The sequence below is a fragment of the Colias croceus genome, chromosome 18 (genome assembly GCF_905220415.1).
Source record: "Colias croceus chromosome 18, ilColCroc2.1".
In the NCBI taxonomy this organism is placed as follows: Eukaryota; Metazoa; Arthropoda; class Insecta; order Lepidoptera; family Pieridae; genus Colias; species Colias croceus.
This window is the reverse complement of record NC_059554.1, coordinates 6,331,354-6,355,287: the sequence shown is the minus strand read 5'-3', so window position 1 is coordinate 6,355,287 and position 23,934 is coordinate 6,331,354. Positions and strand designations below refer to the sequence as shown.

General features: G+C 33.1%; 3 protein-coding genes across 4 annotated transcripts in view; 2 read left to right on the top strand and 1 right to left on the bottom strand.

The window, feature by feature from the left end:
- The window catches only part of LOC123699733 (transcription factor IIIB 90 kDa subunit), a 28,674-nt gene extending 6,770 nt beyond the window's left edge, over nt 1–21,904 (bottom strand). Inside the window, exons 1-3 of the mRNA XM_045646746.1 lie at nt 21,469–21,904; nt 20,929–21,153; nt 20,043–20,147 (exon numbers count right to left, since the gene is read on the bottom strand). Of these exons, the coding sequence (XP_045502702.1) occupies nt 20,043–20,147; nt 20,929–21,153; nt 21,469–21,685 (547 nt within the window). The 5' untranslated portion in view covers nt 21,686–21,904. The remainder of the gene's footprint in view (nt 1–20,042; nt 20,148–20,928; nt 21,154–21,468) is intronic.
- On the top strand, nt 9,806–17,827 carry LOC123699734 (BTB/POZ domain-containing protein 6-B). 2 transcript variants are annotated; one of them, XM_045646747.1, is made up of 7 exons: nt 9,806–10,057; nt 13,614–13,783; nt 15,136–15,417; nt 15,571–15,718; nt 15,877–16,093; nt 16,587–16,952; nt 17,042–17,827. In XM_045646747.1, the coding sequence occupies exons 1-7, from the start codon at nt 9,951–9,953 to the stop codon at nt 17,534–17,536; spliced, it is 1,785 nt and encodes a 594-aa protein (XP_045502703.1). In that variant the 5' UTR covers nt 9,806–9,950; the 3' UTR covers nt 17,537–17,827. The 2 variants fall into 2 exon arrangements, with proteins under 2 accessions (XP_045502703.1, XP_045502704.1); XM_045646748.1 differs by lacking the exons at nt 9,806–10,057; nt 13,614–13,783 and adding an exon at nt 14,756–14,947.
- A 641-nt stretch (nt 21,905–22,545) lies between the features above and the next one.
- The window catches only part of LOC123699992 (transcription factor kayak, isoforms D/sro), a 35,529-nt gene continuing 34,140 nt past the window's right edge, over nt 22,546–23,934 (top strand). The window contains exon 1 of the mRNA XM_045647070.1: nt 22,546–22,960. Coding sequence (XP_045503026.1) covers nt 22,829–22,960 — 132 coding nt within the window. The 5' untranslated portion in view covers nt 22,546–22,828. The remainder of the gene's footprint in view (nt 22,961–23,934) is intronic.

Sequence of the window (23,934 nt, the reverse complement as noted above, 5' to 3'; positions counted from 1 at the left end):
TCTGTATGTGAAGACATCACGTGAAAACTAACGGTTTGATTTCGATGAAACTTGGTATAATTATACCTTAGTATCCTGGGCGTAAAATAGGATAGTTTAAATCCTGGAAAAATACGTAGAAAAAAAATTAATCTTAATTTTTCAGTTTTATCCATAGACGTTGTTCTGCAGAACCGCGAACACACGTTGCATATTATTATAGGCCTAGCCGTATTTGGGTCCAATAGATATTTATAAGATGTCATTGTCAGAGTTACTCAAAATGGAGAAATAAACCATCCACGCGAAGACTGACATCCGTGCGGACGGAGTCGCGGGAGGAAGCTAGTTTTACATAATTATTCACGCGAGACGTGTATACATAGGAGGTGAGTATATTATATTATGCAGATACACGCGCTGTGCAATAAAAAATATTGATGATAATTGTTATGTACTTTATTAATTACATTAACTTGTGCGTATACAATCAATATTCACGCCTCGAGTGTGAAATAGTTGATGCATCAATGAGCCTGAAGTTGATAAATAAAAATCAGAAAGAATTGCTTTGTCATGATAGGTCCATAAAATTTGTGAATGATAGTTGATAATTCGCAACAGTCATTTTTACTTACTACAACATGTTAGGCAATAATTATAGCTTCTGTAACACAAATATAAAATGACCCGTAATACTACCATAATAATAATTTTGGTACATAAATACTATATAAATTTATAAATATAACATTATATTCATATTCATATATAACATAAATACTAGTCATTGTTCACCTATACCACATCAATTTCCATTGCTCTAGATTCATTATTGAATCTGCATAAACAATTAAATTGTGCATAATTATTGGTGTGTGTTATTATACTTATTACAGTAGGTAATTTTAAAGGCCGGTCAAGGATTTTTCCAACATTAAAGAAGCTATTATAACCGCTTTAGATAACTTTGTATGACTATATATATAAACGTTTAAATTACTTAATATGTAGATAGGTATAACAATTTCAAATCATAGGCCTATTGAAATGGGAACGCATAAAGGCAAAGGTGGTATAAGTTTACCAATGCCATCCAATACGATCAAAAGATAGAGAAATATATTGCAGTGCTTTTATATGACAATACTTGTGCAATATAATATGCAAAAATACATTTCTAAATATTGATCATCGTAATTTATTCCGAATCTTTAAACCAATCTCTCTCAGATTGGTATAAATCTACGATGCATTTACATCAAAAGAGCGAATGCTCATTCTAACCCCATTATGTCAAGTTCTTTTCGTGTAAGCGGGCGTAGAGCATGCTTTCGTTGTTCTTAGTGCGTTCGAAAAGATTCTGTGCAATGTCCTAATACTGAACAACACTGGATAAGAGTTTTCGTTTACACTAAAATATCACGAAAGAATACTCTTGCTCTAGCTCTAGAATCTAGATCAATGTTCGTTTGATATAAATGCACCGTTAAGATGATCAATACATTTATTGAAATGCATATAAATTTTATATTACGTTCAAAACAATTATTTCCACACGAACTTAATGCCATACTGCCATACACATATAATTGTTTTGATTGGAGACTAGGTACAATATTTTTGCATAACAATACTATAAACGTATAGATGAACCGTATCTCCACACACCTACCTATTGCGATAGTTTGCCGTTCGATTCTCAATAAAAATTTAAATATTTCAAAGGACACTTAGCACATCGAGACATATTAATTAGAGATATGAGTCTAAATATTACGAAACCGTCATATATGCGATAGATATATTGGGCTTTTATGTGTCAAGGTGAAGCCGCAGGCCCTGTGCGCAGGCCTATACATTGTTTGTGTGTGAAATATATTCATAGATATAATATGTAGTTTTTAACTTATACTTTTAGCATGTTATTGTATGTACCTACCTACCTATTTTCGTATTATTATGACGAATTTATTTGATACTAGCGGTTCGCCCCGGCTTAGCCCGTGGTACATATTTATGTTTTCTCTACATAGGAATCATCCTTGTACTTCAAAGTTCAAGCAATACAATAAATAGTTTGGAAAATCCAAAAGTCCACGCCTCATAATCTCATCCTTTACAATAAAATTGATTATTTATAAAGAGTACACTATAAATATAAAAAAGAAATAAAATAAAACAGTTGGAAAAGTAAAGAAAGCGGTACCGTAATAATTGAGCTATTTTTCTTGTGGCCCCACCTAGATGTGAAACTGCGCAGGTTTAAGGGACTGACTACCAACTTATTTTTTTAAACCTTGGCTTATAATATAAAGAATCGAGTTTATAATGGTGAATTTTGAGTACACTATAAATATAAAAAAAATAATATATATATAGATATACTAAAATTATGGAGAACAGTCGATTTTTTTTTTGTTTATTTAATAACAATTAAACCACATCGAATCAGACCCTGAAAAATGAAAGGGTTCTATTCCTGAGCATACTCGTAATCGTAAGAGAAAAAAAAAGACTCGATTAGTAAAGTATTTCGGTCGCTATCGTGTTAACAAGAAAATCCTCCGCACATACAGACACACGGACGTCCAAGACAGAACTTTTTTAAACTGTTTTTTAACTAATTTAAATAACAAAAATGACATCAAAAATATCATGAATATTAAAAATAGTGTTTTTTCTTAATATGTGTGTGTATGTATTATCTTACAAGTGCAATGTATGATACATAAAGACATTTTAAGTTTGAAAAATCAGATGTTTTGCGCGAAGTGACAGTAGTACCCACCTCAACGCTTCGCTTATGAGGCGTGCAAAAAAGAATTATCGAAATCAGTCCACCCGTTCAAACGAGATGCCATTTCATTTTTATATATGCACTAGTGGACCGCCCCGGCTTCGCCCGTGGTACATATTTCGCAATAAAAGGTAGCCTATGTCCTTTCTCGGGTATCAAAATATTTCCATACCAAATTTTAAGCAAATTGGTTCAGTAGTTTAGGCGTGATTGAGTAACAGACATACAGACAGAGTTACTTTCGCATTTATAATATTAGTATGGATATGTATAGATATATATCAAGTAGTAGGTATGTAAAATTTTAAGCCATATGGCTGTTAAACAGATTGCATTTTAAAAAATGCTCAATACTACATTTTTTACTACGATACAAAATACAAATTACAATGCTATCTTATCTATCCCTGAAATTCTTCAATAATTGGTTAACGGGGTTTCAGCATGACAAGATATGGACAAACAAAGGGTTCACAATAACTATTGTAAAATATTTGACAAAGAAATACAGTTTTTGGCAAATACTTATAAAGGCGGACCGTTATTCGGCCTTTAACGAACAAAACAGGTATACGTATTTGTAAACAGTTTAAACTGAACAAAAACATCACACGTTTTTCTCGTTTAGGTGAATGAACTAAAAAAAATTGCCTTACTTTTTTATCTATATACATATGTTACAGTCAAAACCCTGAACCAGTCAATAACGTTATTGACCAGTAAAATCAGTTAATAAGGATATTGACTAAGGGCGTCGGTTAATATCCTTATTAACTGATTTTATCTAATTAAACCAGTTAATAACGTTATTGACTAAGGGCATCGGTCAATATCCTTATTAACTGATTTTAAGTCGAGACATCTAGTCAATATATAGGTTTATTTAAATAGGTTTTAACCGACGTGCCCAGTCAAAACTCATAAAAAGTTAAGGATGTTAGTGAAATTATACTAGAAAATCCTTTAAAAAGGTTCAAGTGCAATATTTAAGAGTTTTATGTTTTATTAATTAATTTGGGGTATTGTTTGTAAACTGCAACCGCGCGAGAATACGTGCCCCAAAATATTTTTGAAGATGGCAATTGTGTTTTAATAACAACTAGGTTTCCGCCCGCAGCTTCGCCCACGCAGTCAAAGAAAAACCGCATAGTTCCCGTTCCCGTGGGATTTCCGGGATTGCGTTAGTTTCTGATTTGATGGAGTGACCTGCAGGTGTACTTCGAAGACTGCTACTGGATCTAATAGACGAGTAGAGCTAGGAATGCCGAGTTTGGGCTCGTTTTGTTAGTTATGTCGAGACCTTACCTCCGGACTTGATGGAGTGACCTGCAGGTGTACTTCGAAGACTGCTACTGGAACTAATAGACGAGTAGAGCAAGGTGTGCCGAGTTTGGGCTCGTTTTGTTAGTAACGTTGAGACCTTACCTCCGGACTTGATTGAGTGACCGGCGGGCTCAGCGGCGGCGACTGAGCGCGGGCGAAGCTGCGGGCGGAAACCTAGTTGTTATTAAAACACAATTGCCATCTTCAAAAATATTTTGGGGCACGTATTCTCGCGCGGTTGCAGTTTACAAACAATACCCCGAATTAATTAATAAAACATAAAACTCTTAAATATTGCACTTGAACCTTTTTAAAGGATTTTCTAGTATAATTTCACTAACATCCTTAACTTTTTATGAGTTTTTACTGGGCACGTCGGTTAAAACATATATTGACTAGATGTCTCGACTTAAAATCAGTTAATAAGGATATTGACCGATGCCCTTAGTCAATAACGTTATTAACTGGTTTAATCAGATAAAATCAGTTAATAAGGATATTAACCGACGCCCTTAGTCAATATCCTTATTAACTGATTTTACTGGTCAATAACGTTATTGACTGGTTCAGGGTTTTGACTGTAACACATATAATAAATCTGTAGAAGGGTCAATTCTGTACATTGAAAATATTGAAAAAATAAATAGCAGGGGGTGTTACTGGATCGATACCAAACCCAAATATGTGATTAAAAAAATTTTTGTCTGTCTGTCTGTCTGTCTGTCTGTCTGTCTGTCTGTATGTGAAGACATCACTTGAAAACTACCGGTTCGATTTCGATGAAACTTGGTATAATTATACCTTATTATCCTGGGCATAAAATAGGATACTTTTTATCCTGGAAAAATACGTAGAAAAAAAATTAATCTTAATTTTTCAGTTTTATCCATAGACGTTGTTCTGTAGAACCGCGAACACACGTTGCGTTAATACGTATATATACGCATATTATATAATAATTTATAGGCCTAGCCGTATTCGGGTCCAATAGATATTTATAATCTGATGTCATTGTCAGAGTTACTCAAAATGGAGAAATAAAACATCCACGCGAAAACCGACATCCGCGCGGACGGAGTCGCGGGCGGAAGCTAGTACCTAATAATTTGACACACTCTATAATATGTTAAAATAATAAATATAATTTGCTGGTTTGAAAATTACATCAGCTAAATGAAATAGGATATTTTTGTTTGTTTTTATCCCCTGGTAGGAGATTATACGACTCTATGATCAAAAACAGGACAAGCGCGATAAATAGCTCTATCTGCCTACTATACTTATGCCCGATTTCACCAATAACCCCTAAACAGTCTCCTAAGTAAGGGTTCCTTAGTTTAAGGGACCCTTCAAATCACTACCAAACCTAACGATTTAGGTGACACTTATCTGTCGGTGAAAGCAAATTTTACGTTAGGTAGGTACCTATCCCCTAAATTGACTTAGGTGACACTTAAATTTTACGGGTTGTTGGTGAAAACGGGCATTAACCAGTTCCAACTAGTTTCATAGGGATTAAGTATTGGAACCAGTTCCAACTAGTTTCATAGGGATTAAGTATTTACGGCCAAGATAATAAACAGCACCACTTTTTAAAGTAAAATGTCAGGGGTATGTTTCGCGTATGCTTTCTGATGCTAATATGTATGAACAAAAAATACAGTTTACTACTTTGACCTGATTTAAATATTAACATACATTAACTGTAGAAATTCCAAAATCAATTTTCACACCTCAGTCTTTGTTATGCTGTTTGAACTGTTCCATAGTAATAAAAATAAAGTATCGATATAAAAAGTTGTATTATTATTTATTTATAATATTTTTGCAAGAAGAGGAGGTTTTATATTCTTCTGAATGCATTGTTGTGAGTATTATCGTCGGTAATTTTACCATTGATTAAAAAAAAAACATTTAGTTTGAAAGTGTTATCGAAGTGTTCCAGCAGAAAGGATCTGACGATGGAATCTAAAACTAACTACCTATAAATATTAGAAGTCAATTTTGACCTCCCTACGGGTCGTTTGTTCAGCACTGGACGCCCTACGCTCAAAGGACGACGCGGTCAGTAAGTAAGTATGTATACCACTACATATACACTACCTACTTAGAACATACCTATATCGACTACCTACTTAGTCAAAACAAACGATTGTTTCGACAAGTCTCCGAAATAGCAGGATAGATTTCGGGACTAATATCACAGAATAGTTAATAGTACAGGTACCTACAAAGTTTTTTATTTCGAAAAAGGATAACGATTCCTTCAAACTGTTCGAAATAAAACTCAATCTACGAGGACGATAACGGATCTCAGCCACTGTATAAGCTGTTTCGATATAGCAAGGGTCAGCTAAAATACAGTTGACATACATGGGACAACAATGAAATAATATTCGCATGCTACGTCAATAGCAAAGTATAAAGAGAAGTCTCTTTATACTATGTAAATAGTTAGGCAAGGTTACTGAGTCGCATCAAAATAATTTAATTAAACATTATAATATATCTTTAAGTCAGCCATTAGGTAACTCTTTAAATTTATAAAGAATTATTGTAATATAGAGGTAGTAATCGTATCGTAAGTTGTTATGCGTAATAAAACGTGATAATTTAATACTAATATTTCATAAACAGTATTGCAAAAAATAAACGAAATTTTACATTCCAATCTCTAACAAATACAACAATAGAAAACCCTTTGGAAAGTTTCTTTTTCGAATGTGTAATAAATAAGTAATGTTTCATGGGCCTTGCTCTTGTGATGCCTATATAGTTCAGGATACATCGCCCATTTTTGCAAGTGACTACTATCAAGCTAATTTTCCGTTTGTAGCTTTATTTTGATGAGACACCCAATAATTTCGTGTACGAAAGTCTCGATTGTGGTAGCTAACAGAGATAACAACGATAAAAATTTTTGATTTGTATAAATAATCAATTTTATTGTAAAGGATGAGATTATGAGGCGTGCACTCTTGGATTTTCCAAACTATTTTGTAATCTTCCGGCATACCATACGTATACCAGCAACTGGTTCTAAATGTTCATCCACAAGCAATTTTTGATTTACAATATAAGTTTCAATAGCAAATTAGAATTTCAAATATTACTCTGTTCTAGTGCAATCATTTGAAAATTTCTATCCAAGTAAATGTAATAAGAGCTGGGGTGTAAAATTGTATAACTTTTTTGAGATTAAGAAACAGTTTACAATTTTGTGGAGCATTCACTTTGCAAGTTTCGTTTTTACATAACTTTCTGTCCCGTTGCACGACCTACTTAATGAGCAATGCAATTTTAATTCATTTTGTGCAAAAATGTATTATTTTAAGAATGCGCTGGCGCCAGACCGTGATCGCGGGGCGGAAGGCTTCGTTAATGGTGAAACTTATTACATCACACACACTTTCACAAAACTGCATAAATAACGTTTTATTATTGTATAAAACTTTATATTTCAAATATTATAATATTATACCTTTAAAAATAAAATAGAGTCTCCTTTATTTCAATAAAAATTCAAATTCATGATTAGATGTGAAAAAATATTTATGACATGATTGAGCACAAAAAAGTAAAATATAAAATAACTTTATCTTTGATATTTAAGAGGGAAAAATAAAAATGTACTATCGCATCTTGCAATAAAGATTCCCTATACGATAAGAAAAAAATAAAAAAGCATTTTATGTACCATTCACGATGAAGACTGCACCAGTCCGATACAAAATTAACAACGTTGCAGTACCTACTTAATTAGTAAGTATGTACCTATTTGCAATTTTCCAGACTTTGCCGCAAAAAACCTCGATTGTCATTCTAGTAACAAGGAATAACAGAGTGTATAATTAAATCATAGAATTAAATATTGTATGCGTTTTACGTAATATGCCGAGAAAGAGTGGATAATAGATATTTAGTCTATTTTGTAATCTAGTGTTTCCCATAATACAAGATAATGGTAGGACTAATTACAAAATGTACATAATTACCTGAGACACAAGGCAAGGCCGTGCAGTGGTTGCTTTTACTCTGCTGTTAAACTTTTTAGGTTATGGTCACGAATAAATATTAATTTTAACGAGAAAAGTGTATAATTCATTCTTTATATTTCGTCAAACTTGTAATCGGTGTTTTATGTTGGTGTGAGTCATAATAATCTGCCTAAATATAGTCACAAACATAAGAAAGTCCTTTTTTATTTTTATTAATATTTATATTAATTTTAAGCATTGATTCTTGTTCCCAAAAAAATGTAATCAATTGCATAAAAATAAATAACTTATAGATTTATGAATTAAAATTCAAATGAAAACACATTCAAATATTTCTCACGTGGCTATTGCAATATTAACAAGGCCAAACCGCCGCACAAACTTCTGTATTAAATTATTGATAAATTTCAGACGATTTGAGCAATCTATAATTGAGACAGACAATAAAACAGGCATTCAACATCATTTCAATGTTGTCCATTTTGAAAATTTCCATGAAAAATTGTTAAAATTAATAAGATTGGTAACCCTGCCCTTCATCAGGCTTCAGCAGAATTTCCACAATACGTGGTGAAGAAATATAAAAAAAATCTTGCACTCTGAATTTTATTTTCAAAAACTCAAACTCAAACATTTATTTATTCAATTAGACTTCTTTTAGTAGCACTTTCGAATCGTCATTACATAAGTATTTTTAACATTCAACAATTATATTATTCGGTATTAGGATAGATAAAATAAAAAGAAAACGTTTAACCTTTACAGCTTGCATTGTTAAACAGGCTGTTGGCAACCAAAACAAGTTTCATCATCTGGTTCCACATAAATAGCAAGCATTGTTCCGCTTCCTAGGCTAAATATCACCAAGCTATCGAGAAAATTCATACCACGTACTATTAGAACTTGGGCACACCGTCCCTGAACGCACTGCCAATAGCGAGCAATCGGCCCGTGTAAATGGAAAATAAAAAATCAAAACCAGCATCATCCTGTCGAGTGACTGCATGTTGATAGTCTGTTTATCGCTCGCACTTGCGTGCTCTGAATTGCAAACGGCAATGGTACCCAATGTAAAGACATCATAACATATTCGCCAGTAGAAATGCATCAATATCCGAGCGCATACATTAAGCCCTGACATGTGGGTCACCAAGTATTGCACGTAAGAGATGTGATCTGCGTTTGAATTGAACATTACTTTTAGGTAATTATACTGATAATGAACGAGGATGGAAATAATTTATTCGTCTATACATCGTATACACGTATCGATGATTTAACATACAAACAAAGTCCTACAGACAATCGTTGCATATAATAATTAGATGTTAATGATGTAGTCACCGAGTGCATAATAAATCTCAGAGCATAGGTGGAAATTGAATGGGAAACAAAATAAATCAAGTAACTAACTGATAAACAACAGCAGTTGGACACTAAAATTAATACTTAAGGCTCATAAACAAAGTCTCGATAGGAAACTGCAATCAAAATATGGAGTATACAATTAACGAAAAGGTGACACAAACGTGAGTTACAACAAACAGCCGATAAGTAACATAATTTATTGAAATAAGGCACTGATAAAGGAATGACATCACAGACTTTCACGATCGACTGCGTATAGGAGACAGGTATCCCCAGCGAGGCTTGCGCAAGCGTGTGGCTCGAGTGGCGCAGAGCCGACGGGCGCTCTGGCGCACTCGAACCAACGCATTTCAAACCGCGCACTCAACGCCGTACAATAAACAAATCCGTGCTAGTCTTGTGTCTCTAGTCGACGTGAAGTGTGTGATCTTGTGCTGTGCAGTGTACTCTAAGGATATGACACAGTTCCCCGAAACCATGAAATGAAGGGTAGGGCCACCGCAGTGTCGCACAAATTTCCTGTTGTTTTGGGAAAGATATTTCTGCGCTGGGTCTTTACTAAGGCGGATCTAGTGTTCTTCGTTTACCGGTTTGTGATCATTTATGTGATATTAATTTATTATCATAATAGGCGCTCCATATAGAGGTGTGTCCAGTGTTTTGAAATACAAATTAATTCGGTCTATTTAATTCTTATGACAAGAGGCGTAGGTAGGCATTGTACTATCTGATTACCATATGATAAAGTTGCACATACATACCTGCTATTTCCATGTATGTGTAATGAATTAAATACAATAAATAAGTAATGTAACTGTATTCAATCACATTGGCCTTATGCATCGAGCCGGAGTTGTTTGATAGCAGTATTTCAAGAAAGCGAATTGTGTTTGTGTCTGTGTTGTTTCTTGGGTGCATACTGCATAGTGAAATTTAACATAAATAGTAATATTCAAAAATCAAAAAATTTACTACACTACTACTAGGTACTACTAATATACGACAACCGGTAAGTAGAGCAACAGAAAAACATATTTAAATTAATTTATCAGATACATAATTCGACTAAGTATAGGGACACACAAGTAAAATGGCTGTAAATAATATACTAAAACAACATAAAAAAAATTAAAAGCTTGGTATGTTTGGTATATTGACTCAGCCATAAAACAAATATTATTTATATCAATTATAAAAAACAAAGTACCCTGAACTCTACTACGAAAAAATATAAATAATGCAGAATTAATAGCGTCCGCCGTATGTGTGTATGTATGCTTAGATCTTAAAAATTACGCAGTTTTTGATGAGATTTTTGTATTAGATAGAGTAATTCAAAAGGAAAGTTTTATTATATGATTTATTAGGTTTTAAACGAATCGGGCGAAACCGCGGGCGGAAAGCTAGTGGAAATGAAGTTCCTTCCCGGCTTTTCTAAGAAACTGTTTCCGTAAACTATGTTATGACGATACAACTGCCTCTAAAATTCTAATTAAATAAAGAAAAATTAGGGTTTCATGTCTGTTTAAATTGTAATAGTAAACATATAATTATAAAATGGATTAACTAGATAAAAATTATTTTACTGTCGCTCCGCTGTGGTATAATTTCCATCAGTGAATACTTATTTTGGTGATAAGAAGTGAAATTAGAAAACAAAGAGACGTTAATTTCTAAGACTTGTGTTTTCCCAAGTTACTGGCACGAATTTATCACTATATCTGCAGGTCAGTCTCACAGTTAACAAAGGGCATTGAAACTTTCTGGCATATCAACCCGGCCGCCATTTTGATTTTTTTTCAAAATCGCGGCGCACGATTAAAGTTGTATGCATGGATAGAGGATACATAGACAAACAAAAAATGTCTAATAACATAGTACTTACCCTAAAGCGTCACATTACCGAGATATTTGGAGGTAAATATTCACTTATGAGTACAACGACAAACACTAAAAATTGACTTATTACGTGTCTATATGCATAATATTATCTCCAAATAATCACTCCCAGGTAGATTATTATTAATTAACCGTTTATTGGAAGAAAGTAGGTACATTCATTACATAAAAACATACATACTTACATAAAAATGTAAGTAATGTAATGAATACCTAATTTCTTCCTGTAATAATAATAATAATCTACCTGGGAGTGATTATTTGGAGATAATATTATGCATATAGACACGTAATAAGTCAATTTTTAGTGTTTGTCGTTGTACTCCTCGTCGTTGTACTCGGGTTAACCTCCCAAACGGCTGAACCAATTTTATCGAAATTGCAGAAATTCCGCAACATGCGTATTTGGATGAACCTGGGATGATATATTTTAAAAATATTAATAACCCTCATATTATTTATTCGATTTGATTCCATTTATGAAACTCTTCTTTACAACATTTGACATAATAATAGTATTCATAGATTAAAACTTAAATATATTTTGCGTAGATTTTTATATATTAAGCAGAAGCTGGTACTGTTTGTCGTTGATTTAATTTAGATGGTAATTTTTGTTTCAATTAATAAAAAGCTATAGATAAACTACACTCGCGTGCAAATAAATCACATATCTCTACATTTTCAATTCAACCGCACATATTTTTTATGTTCCAAACTTATTAAAAAAAATACGACCTGAATTAAATTAAAGTATTATTGTAAGCTTTCTTAAAATAGATAATTATTACATATGCCTGAAAATAATAATTATTAGTATTTTGCAACATAAAATTTTAACTAAAATCGCTTGTCAAGTAGCAGTGCAAGTTAAAAATAACATCACTTGCACATCAAATTGTATCTTATTAGTTATTATTATTGTATTCTATTGTAAATTGTAATTGTTGTGTGTATTACAATCGGCATGAAATCTGGTCGAAGATACATCACAGGTCGGTGACCCACTTTATGTAACTGAGTAAGCGTTGAAAAAAATGTACGGGGTGTGTCATTTTTTTGCTCCAGACTATTTAACCAGTCTCATGGAAAAGAGCTCGCTGTAAGGGTGGATGCGCATAAAAATTCATATATTCAGACGCCGAATTAACTGTGGGTTAAATTGAACAACTTTCAACATGAATTCTATCTGTAAAATATATTATCGCCATCGTTTTCAAAGCAGCAAAAACACTAGATATTTAATATTATAATTTATTTAAAATACACTATGTTGCGTTAGACATACATAAGGAAACCGTTTAACTATGCCTTCTTATATTTTTATTATGTTTATCCACATTTAAGCATACACACACAAATGAATGTACTGTACGCACTAACTTTTTCCGACTAATTAAAAAATATTTGCGCTCTATGGAATATAATTGGTTTTGGTTTAAATTATTTCTTACAATAAACAATCTTTCCTCTAATATACTCTACTAGCTGCGCTCCGTGGTTTCACCCGCATGGCTCCGCTTCTGTTGATCTTATCGTGATGATATACAGGGTGTCCCACCGTCGACATACTAAGATCAAAAGAGTACATATTATATAGTTTTGCATATGCTGAGTACGTAAAAAAATTTAGACGATTTTTTTTTCAAATAGATGAATTCTTAAAACTCTATATTATGTACACCCCTAACAAGCAACCCGCTCTATTTTGGCACCCGCACGTGAGCTATCGTTTAAGATTATGTTTTGATAGACATTTTGTCTATGAAAACATGACAAAATGTATGCAAAAATATAACCTCCTTTGAGCTTAGTTTACTAACAGTGGGACACCCTGTATAGTATATTTTAAGAGGAGACTTTTATTTTAGTCTTTTGAATGTCCGTAACGAATAAACTCAGAAACTACTGTACTGATTTTGCAAATAACTTCACGAGCAATATTAGAAGTGGTTCTAGTTTGAGTCTGAACAACAAAATTATTCCTATAGTGACATAGGTCCTTTTTTTTTTGATGGGACGAGAAGTTTAGAGAAATTTCACTTCAATAATAAGAAAAAAAAAATGCACGCACAATTCGCTTATTCTACTTATCACTATCACGTCTGCATTGAGCATTCCTCTGATTACAAAACACTACATATTTTGTGCGATGACTAATCGTGGATTCATTAAAGAGAGTCACACTGACCCCTCCTCATAGAAAGTCTACGATAATTATTATACGTAAACATATTTAATTTCAGTATAGTGTGGTATGCGCTGTACACTCGGTCATCAATGAATAGCAGTGTGGATTTTTTCGAAAGTCTTATCGACGAGGACGGTCGGTTTTCGGAGCTAAACTGCCAAGAGCCGACACAGCGCGCGCCGCGACATCGGCCTAGTGTGCAGAGGATACGGCCACAAGTACAAGGTAAACACTTTTTAATTTTTAAACTTTAAAGAGCTTATGTATGAAAGCGTGAGACCTCACATAATACAAATAACAATCTCATACAGTAAAAAATCTAATTTCGCATTCAACTTTCTCCTTAAATAATTAATCTTGCCCTAATCCCCAATCCAGTATAGAACTAGTCTACACATTCCTAACAATATACAGGATATTTAATAATGGCATGGGTTCGCAGACTTGATTGTTTGTTTGTTATCATGAAATACCTAGCCTCTGAAACTACAGGATCAATTTGAAAAAGCTATCCCAGAAAACTAAATCATCCGAGAAACATAAGGTTTAGGCACAGTCTATATAATTAAATTTATACTAATATGTATTATAAAGCTGAAAAGAGTTTTTTTGTTTGTTTGTTTGAACGCGCTAATCTCAGGAACTACTGGTCCGTTTTCCGGTCAGGAATCCCGAATCAGGCGAATCAGGATTTCAACTTTGACAGTATGTCAGTGTTGCCAAATAAGACGTTTAAACTTGAACCTAGGGGTGATATTAAACAACGCGTTCATTAAAAAAAAAAAGATAACATCAGGGTTTATTTATTAAGTACATAATATACTATAATTAAATATACCAATACGCATACTTATATTTAAAATATATTTTGTAGTAACCATTGCATCGTCAAAATAATTTTACGAGTTTATTAAGCTAAGTAATGTTTCTAAATAAGATTTACTATGTGATCCAATTATGAATAGGAAGTTCAATGTCACATTGATATAATATTGTCATCCGAATTTAAAAAAAATTTGATTGAATTAAAAACCCTGAATGCATATATATTAATAATGGTTTATTTATTGAGTATAATAATATTTTTTAAATATATTTATAATAAATTATTGTTTTAACGATAATTTAATTTATGTGGTGGCTCTTTTAGAATCTCTTGTAGGGAAAGAAAATACGCACGATGGCCACACTGTTGGTTATACAAGATGGCGACTTAACGTCACGAAGTTAAGTCGAAGCTAGCGTCTTGCATTGTTTATGTTTTAATTTTAAGTTAAAAGACGGCAAAAATGTCAAATCTATGTTCGAGAATCGTTTCAAAACAAGACAAAAGATTACGAGAGGGCAGAGATAATTTGTCAGTTGCACAAACGAATACTTGGATGAATGGTGAGATTCGCTCTGCAAATATTGATTTATTTTGAGGGTCACATAAGACTCGTATTTATGTGACGTAGTTGAATTAAAAACTGGTTATAGAAGGATTATATGAATGTCTACTATTAGTTTTCTAGATAAATCGTTGCTAAAGCGTTGAATAATTCACTTGGCTAATGTGACGCTCTGTGTTTTTCCAGCTGAGAATATTAACAATGGTGGCGGTTTGTCGTTGTCTCCGCCTCACACAATATCGCAGCGAGAGACGGGAACACAGGTGTCCCAGTCCTACAGTGTGCCGTCATCGCCCTGTGGATCTACGAGCTCCACACCTTCCCCGACAGTGCTGCAAACCCCGCCACCAGGCACGGCCACACTCGACCCTAACTGGCAGGCCACGAAGGCCACGATTCGTGAAAGAAACGCTGCTATGTTTAACAACCAGTTGATGGCTGATGTGACATTCATAGTTGGGCCACCAGGTAAATTTTAAGAACTAGAGCCATTTAACTCATTAACAGTTTAATTACAAACAAACATTGTAAACAGATAATGTGTATTAGAGTTTTCACCACCCCAATGACAGTAATATGTTGAATAATAATTTATATTTAAGTGTGTTTTACATATTACAGGTCACACACAGGCAATCCCTGCGCACAAATATGTATTGGCAACTGGCAGTTCAGTATTTTATGCCATGTTCTATGGAGGCTTAGCAGAATGTAAAAAAGAAATAGAAGTACCTGACGTAGAACCATCAGCATTTCTCACATTACTCAAGTACGTAAAAAAATATTTTAAAAGAAAATTTGAACCTATCAAAAGACATAAAACAAAAGCTTTTAAATATTTTACACTGATCAATCATCATCAAAAATACATATCTCAATAAGCTGTCATTGGTCCAAAAAATAGTAAGAAATAAATTAACTTTACAGGTATTTATACTGTGATGAAATTCAGTTGGAAGCAGACACGGTGCTATCAACGCTTTATGTAGCAAAGAAATACATTGTACCGCATGTAGCAAGAGCATGTGTCAATTATTTAGAAACTAGTCTCACAGCAAAAAATGTCTGTTTGCTGTTAAGCCAATCTAGATTATTCGAAGAGCCAGAATTAATGCAACGATGTTGGGAAGTAATTGACGCTCAGGTATGTGAATCCACTGAAAACCTGACATTGGGTATGCAATCGTCCTCCTCTTACAGTAGCTTATTAATGGAAATCTCAGAATCCAGTCAGAACCTTTCAAGCCTCGAATGTACCAGTAATGGTTTATCTAATGAAAACATTAACAGCTGTAATTAACTAAACTAAAACCTAGTACAAGCTTTTAAGTGTTAATGTATTGTAATACTCATTATTTTTTGGTTGTGAATTAAAGTATTCGCACAAAGTATTGATAAAATTCTGTATGTGTTTATCTAGTCAAAGGTTAAGAGTTCAAAATTTATATGATAATTGTACATAGATTTACTGCAATACATTTTGTTTATAATATAATAATACTTGCATGTTGTGATAGCATTTGCTGAATGTGTCGATGTTGTAATTAATATTAATTGATGAAAATAAAACATTCAAACAAATTGTATTGCAGTTTTAATTGTCTAACCTCAAGTACCTAATGGAAAATTATTTTTAGGCTGAAATGGCTCTCACTTCCGAGGGGTTTGTTGATATTGACGTATCAACTCTGGAATCAGTATTGGCGAGAGAAACACTGAACTGTAAAGAAATTAACCTTTTTGAGGCTGCCTTAGCTTGGGCTCAAGCTGAATGTGTTAGACGTGAAATTGAACCGACTCCAACAAACAAAAGAGCCATGTTGGGCAGTGCCATATATTTAATAAGATTTCCGACAATGACTTTAGAAGAGTTTGCTAATAGTGCAGCACAATTGGGAATATTGACGCCACAAGAAACTATAGATATTTTCTTACATTTTACTGCATCTAGTAAACCACAACTTTCATATCCAATTAAAACTAGAGCAGGACTTAAGTCACAGGTAAATAATTTAATTGAGATGTTGAAATTGTACTTACATTAAAATATTTTAAATTCAGTTAAAAATAACACAATTGTTGTGTTTTTCAGATATGCCACAGATTTCAGTCTTGTGCTTATAGAAGTAACCAATGGAGGTATAGAGGACGATGTGATTCAATTCAGTTCTGTGTTGATAAAAGGATATTTGTTGTTGGATTTGGCCTTTACGGATCATCAAATGGCGCCGCCGATTATAACGTGAAGATTGAACTGAAGAGATTGGGGCGGGTACTGGCTGAGAATAATACGAAATTCTTCTCTGATGGCTCTAGCAGTACATTCCATGTGTATTTCGAACATCCAATACAGATTGAGCCAGAATGTTTATACACTGCATCTGCAGTGCTTGATGGCAGTGAACTAAGCTATTTTGGACAAGAAGGCCTGAGTGAGGTCTACATGGGAACAGTGACATTCCAATTTCATTGTTCTTCTGAAAGTACAAACGGAACTGGAGTGCAAGGAGGTCAAATTCCAGAATTGATCTACTATGGACCTACAGTCAACACTGCACTGGTCAATGCAAGTTCAAACGATGACTGACAATCAAGGAAAAAACGTCCTATAAACTACTATTCAGTGTAGGGCATGGGACTTGTAATATTCAAACTTACTATGGACTAAATTCTATAGAGTAAATAAGTCTCAACCATTCCCCTAATATTAAATTATTTTGTTAAATATTAAATTAATGTATATTGTTAATTAGAGATTGGTATAAGTACCATAACAATGTGATATGGGTGTTGTAAAGCTCTCTAGATGTTATAAATTTTAGATTGATCTTAATTATTATTACTCAATGTTATTTGCAATAAATAATTAGTAGCTTTATGGATTGTTTTAATTTTTAACATTCCATTGTGGAAAATTACCTCTAGAGATTTATGAACTGATTTTTAAAATACATATTTTTAAATATCTGAAAAATAATTAGGCTGGTTGCAGAGCTTGACCGACCGTCAGTGCGTACCGTCGGTCCTGACGATACGCATCAACAATTGTATGACTATGACACTAATGCGCATGACAATACGCGTGCGTATGGTCGGTCTAGCTATGAACGGTTTTATGAATTTCCATACATATGACAAGCGCGACTGACGTACGCACTGACGGTCGGTCAAGCTCTGCAACCAGCCTTAAGTTTAACCAAACTCCATTGGTCATAACAATGGCAATAGTCAACTGTCCAAATAATTGTAATTTTTACTAGTAAATATAATAAAATCTTATATAAAATGAATCGCAAAATGTGTTGGTAAGCGCATAACTCGAGAACGGCTGAACCGATTTCGATAATTCTTTTTTTATTATATTCCTTGAAGTACGAGGATGGTTCTTATGTAGAGAAAACGTAATCGTGTACCACGGGCGAAGCCGGGGCGGACCGCTAGTAAATAAATAAAAATCATTTATTGAACAATTTGTGGGTTAGGTACAAACATGTAACATTTGGACCCCAAACTAGGACAGCCTGTATTTTGGGGTCCACAAATAAAAAAATATCTCTTGTTCAAAGGATTGTTACATGCAAGGAGATAATATTTAAGTTTAATTTTGTTTAAAACATTAGAATAGTCTCTATAAATTATAAACTTGCATTGACATATTAATGATTTGGCACGGAATGGATCTTGATGATATGGTTAGGGAGCCAGGTGCAAATTTGGTTAATTATTTCCTCTCAAGAGATAATTCGTCAGACGCATCAGAGTATAGTATTATAAAGCCTCGTGAACGTCAGCTGGCGCTCGGTTGGGGGGGTGAGCGGTTGTAGCCTCCTACGCACGTAGGAAAAAAAAATACATTCATTCATTTCCTCTCAGCTAAAAATTTGTCAAATTGTAGCTAACCCAATATCTCAACGAAAAAAAATAATCAGCTGGTTACAACATGGTGTATTATACGTCAGCTGGTGTCTCGAACATGAAAAAAATAAAATTATTTTCCGTGATTTCCTCTCAAACAAAAATTTACTTGATGATAGCTTATGTGTAGCTGTGGATATATATATAGGTCAGCTGGCTGTATCTTGGTGGAAAAACCGTCAGCTGATACTTTGAAAGTTATTACATAGGAGTTAGACAGAAGCATCTATTGCCAATTTATATGCATCAACTTACTAGGTTTTCCTCGAATTATTGCTAGCTGATTTTTTTTATTTATCGCATCAGTATATTAACAATCAGCTCACAAATTTTCATCTGAGATGAAATGACGTATCTTTAATTATTATCGTTATTTTTAAAAATTCAAGCAACACACGCTAGCATAATATGGACAGTAATAAGGTACTTGGAGGTGGTTAGTTGTGCGCATGATCGGGGTACTACGTACATTCAGCCACATCGGTAAACATGTTTTTACAAATATTATAAACTGCATTTAAAAATAACTATCATATCATCAAATTCACATAACTACCTAAAAGTGTAACAAATATGAAATAACCCACTAAAAACATTAGTTAACTATAATTATTAAAACAATAATAGTATAATATATAATTAATAAAGTTATTACTTATCTTTTACGGGGACTTATGTTGATGGAATTCCACGTATCTCGATGATTTTGTTAATGTCTCATTATATTCGAGACACCAGCTGACGTATAATACACCATGCTGTAACCAGCTGATTATTATTTTTTGTTGAGATATTGGGTAAGCTACAATTTGACAAATTTTTAACTGAGAGGAAATGAATGAATATACTTTTTTTTCTTACGTGCGTGGGAGGCTACAACCGCTCATCCCCCCAACCGAGCTCCAGCTGACGTTCACGAGGCTTCATAATACTATACTTTGATGCATTTTACTAATTACCGCTTGAGAGGAACTTGGTCATAAAATCTGCTTCTGGCTCCCGGACCAATACTTAGCATCGCTGTTTCCTATGTACATGAATAATACATGTATTAGAAATATATTGTTTTACCCTACTTTGGTCCATGTGTGAAATGTGAGGTACACAAAGGTACGCTAGTTAAATCATATTTTCAATAGTATCTAAGTATAGTATTAGTAAATAAATTATCTACTCACCAGTTGGAGGAATGTTGATGCACAAGGCCCTGGACAACTTGAAGTAAGTACGGCCTAATTGATAACAGCATATCTGTAGTGCATCACTTATATCTATCAAAAGATCTGTACTGTTGGTTAAATAGAATTATTGTCAACTTAAATCATTAAGGTACTCTGTATAATATAATTACATAATATGGGTATAATTCTCATAATGGAAATGATGTTTTATAATTTATATGATATGTTATGGCATGTGCTGTAAAAAAATTAAATTAGGTGTAATACACTATCTGTTACGCTTTCCCGCTTAAACCTCTCAACCAATTTTGATAAAATTTGGTACAGACAATCTTAAGACTCTGAAAAAGAACATAAGCTACCCCTTAATGCGAAATATGTACCACGGGCGAAGTACCAGGGGCAAGCCGAGGCGCTAGTTCATATATAAATAAAAAATGGCCTGTTCAATTCAAACTGAAATACACAATAATTGAATATCCATACTAATATTATAAATGCGAAAGTAACTCTGTCTGTCTGTCTGTTACTCAATCACGCCTAAACTACTGAACCAATTGTCATAAAATTTGGTATGGATATATTTTGATACCCGAGAAAGGACATAGGCTACTTTTTATCCCGGGAAAATGACGCAATCCCGGAAATCCCACGGCAACGCGAACTATGCGGGTTTTTCTTTGACTGCGCAGGCGAAGCCACGGGCGTAAACCTAGTAATAAGTCATCAAATAATTTTCAATACTTATCAATATATAATTATAAATTATCAATCAGAATGTCAACATGATATCAGAGGATCGAGTATACATTTAAAAGCTATAGTTATTAATTCATAAAAATTTTAAAAATTCTATTTATTGTCTGATTTAAAAAAAGGATACGTGCAGTTCCCTCTGTTCTACAGGTCATGTACACACAAGCTGCCTGAGTGTGGGCAGCAGGTCTTCCAATTGTTAAATGCCGCATCAGAGCCATTTTGAAAAAGTTACAAGCTATGTCAATGCACTGTGGATTGAGACGTAGCTGTTGGCTTAAAGCTGTGATCCCATCTCTGGCTTTACGTATTGTAACTTCTCTTGACTCTTGTCCAATGCCTGAACTGTATGCTGAAGTAAAATATATATAATAAAATATCTAAATTACACAGTAAAATATTTAATTTAAAAATATGTTAATGTTTTTTTTAATATAAGGTGTAGGAGTATAGTATCATTTATTATTTTTTCTCATAATGAGGAAGCATTCCAGTATATTGTTAAAAATAGTATACTACACATAACAGCGATTACAAAAATTTATTTCAAAGTACTAGACCGATTTGTTTTAATGAACTTACAGGTAATTAAATTCTTGTACCTACAAAATAATTACTGAAGGCGACATGAAGACGAGAATAAATTGAAATTATTTGTAAAACTTACCCCTTCCAAACCCAGATGCTCCTCCTTTAGAATCTGCTGAAACGAATTGTCCAATAACCGAGGCTCCGCCATGTGCTGTTTCTGTAAACTCTATGTCGGCAACAATAATGCTGTCTTCCAACACAGAACCGCAGTTTGTGCATACTGCATCGCCTCGGGCAGGATCTACTTCTATTTCAGACGATCCACAGTGCTTACACTTTTTACCAGACGACATAGTGCGTACAGTACAGCCTTAGTTTTATTGTCTAATGAAATATTACTCTTCTTTTTATAATTCTCTATATTTATACATTGTTCAATGTTATGTTAAAGTAAATTAATAATTTTCGAATGACTTTATTAGATATTGATTAATTTTTTGCCTCTAAATTATTGAAATATACGTGTAAAACAACATAAACATGCTTTACAGTTTCAACTTTCGTATTAAAAGTACCTAGGTACTACCTACCTACTTTGAAGTTTGAATTTATGAATTATATTTTGACACCACGCAGGGTGACAGATGTCATAAAATAATTGCGTGCAATCCATTTCACAAAATTCTTCTATTCTAGTCTTCCCATAATACATAACATTCCAATATTAAAATTATTATTAATTTGTTATATTATAATTCACCTTTATAGTTTATTTATTACCTGCACATATTTTTGTAAAGTTATTAAACATATACTTATTTATTATTGGTGAGCTTTTATTATGTTTTATTATAACATTATGTCGATGACACAATATTTATGTATAAACCTAATGAAAAGAAGTTAAGATTATTTAGGTACATATCATTAATTAAAATAGTGAAATACATACAATATATTATACAAAAGTTAATACCTACTCCACTTCTTGTCCTGGTCTCTCACACATAGATTACCATAAAGCTATCTCGTATCAACATCTCGGCCTTTCGCGAATAGTAAACGTGACGTCATGCAGAAGAGAGCCTCTCATTGGCTAAAAATGACGCTAAAATTCTATTTATAGGCGATGAGATCACTCCTAAAATAATGGTTAAGGCCAAAGTTGGATAGCATTACAAAAAAGTGTTAACATTCATAGTAAACTTGGGCGGTTAAGTCATTTTGTTATGCCGCATTAAGAAATTCTCAGGAGAAGGGCATCCCCAAAGAGACGACGACGTCATCGACTCATCGCACAAACTGCATTGATGACTCATCATTGTTGTGTTCTTGTTCGTTTGTGATTTCTTCAGCGCGTTTTAATATTTTGATGTTTATGTCATCAATGAACTGTCATTTAGATTGTTAGGAGCTAAAAACTACTACGCAGTGATAATAAATTACGTAAATTGTGTTTATGTTGCACTTAGAACTTAAGAGAAATTAAGGACGTTATGACGATGAAGCTGGAAATGAGTGACAGTCATTCTAACCATTCAGACTTTTCAAGTGATAGTCAATCATCCCAAGGATCATCAACAAATGAATTTATATCATCAGCTCGATCTTCGAGGTCCCTACTCACGGTAAGTTCGAAAGTTTTTATTTTGAAGTTTGCTTTTGTCATTTAACTAAAATGGAAATATCATTGGAGATTTTCCGTTCTCAACTCTTCAACTTTTAAATTTTTTATTATAAGGACGTAGGTAAGTACCTAGGTAGGTACAATAATATTATAATTCGAAATTTAAAATTGATATAAGTTTATGGTCTTGCAGTTTGGATATAATCGCGCAAAATATGACGCAATAATACCTGTAGTAATTTAGATTGAAGTTGCTAAAGTTAACTTATTTTTGTATTGCTGCAACTTATTTGATGATGTTATTGAATATTTGATAAGATCTTTATTAAACTTAAGTGGGGTCATATATCTGAATCTCCATTAGTTAACTAAAAATACTTAAGTACCTTATATTTTAGGTCATTCTGAGATAACAGCTCCGTTAAATCAGTTCATACTTATTGGATTTTTTGCAAACACCACAATATATTCAAGTTTGGGAGCATCATATTTGTTTACTGTATGATTCTATGGTCGAGAAATAAAGTTGTTTTTAGTACTGTCAATTATCATATTGTTTTATATTATTAAGTCCTATATTGGCTGTATAGTCCCGAAAGATCTTAATTCTATATGTTCATTATTCATTAGGTATGTTGGCAACATAATGATTTAAACACATTTGGGTATCTTACGGGCAAGTTGTGTGAAAACTTTGAAATTACTATTGCTTAGTTTTACAAACTAATAACTAATCTTTCAATGATATTTTAGTTTGATTTCTTATTTAAAGGGAATACAGAAAAGAATAAAAAAAAAAGATGAACTAAAACATTCTAGTTCCTTTTGTATGGAATAAAGAGTGTTCACATTTTGAGTTATGTTTAAAACAATGTGAATATAATATGTATTTATATAGCAGTAAAAAGTTGATAAAATTATTATCTCATATGTTTTGTTGAAATCCTGTTATATCTTATCTGATAAGATTTATTT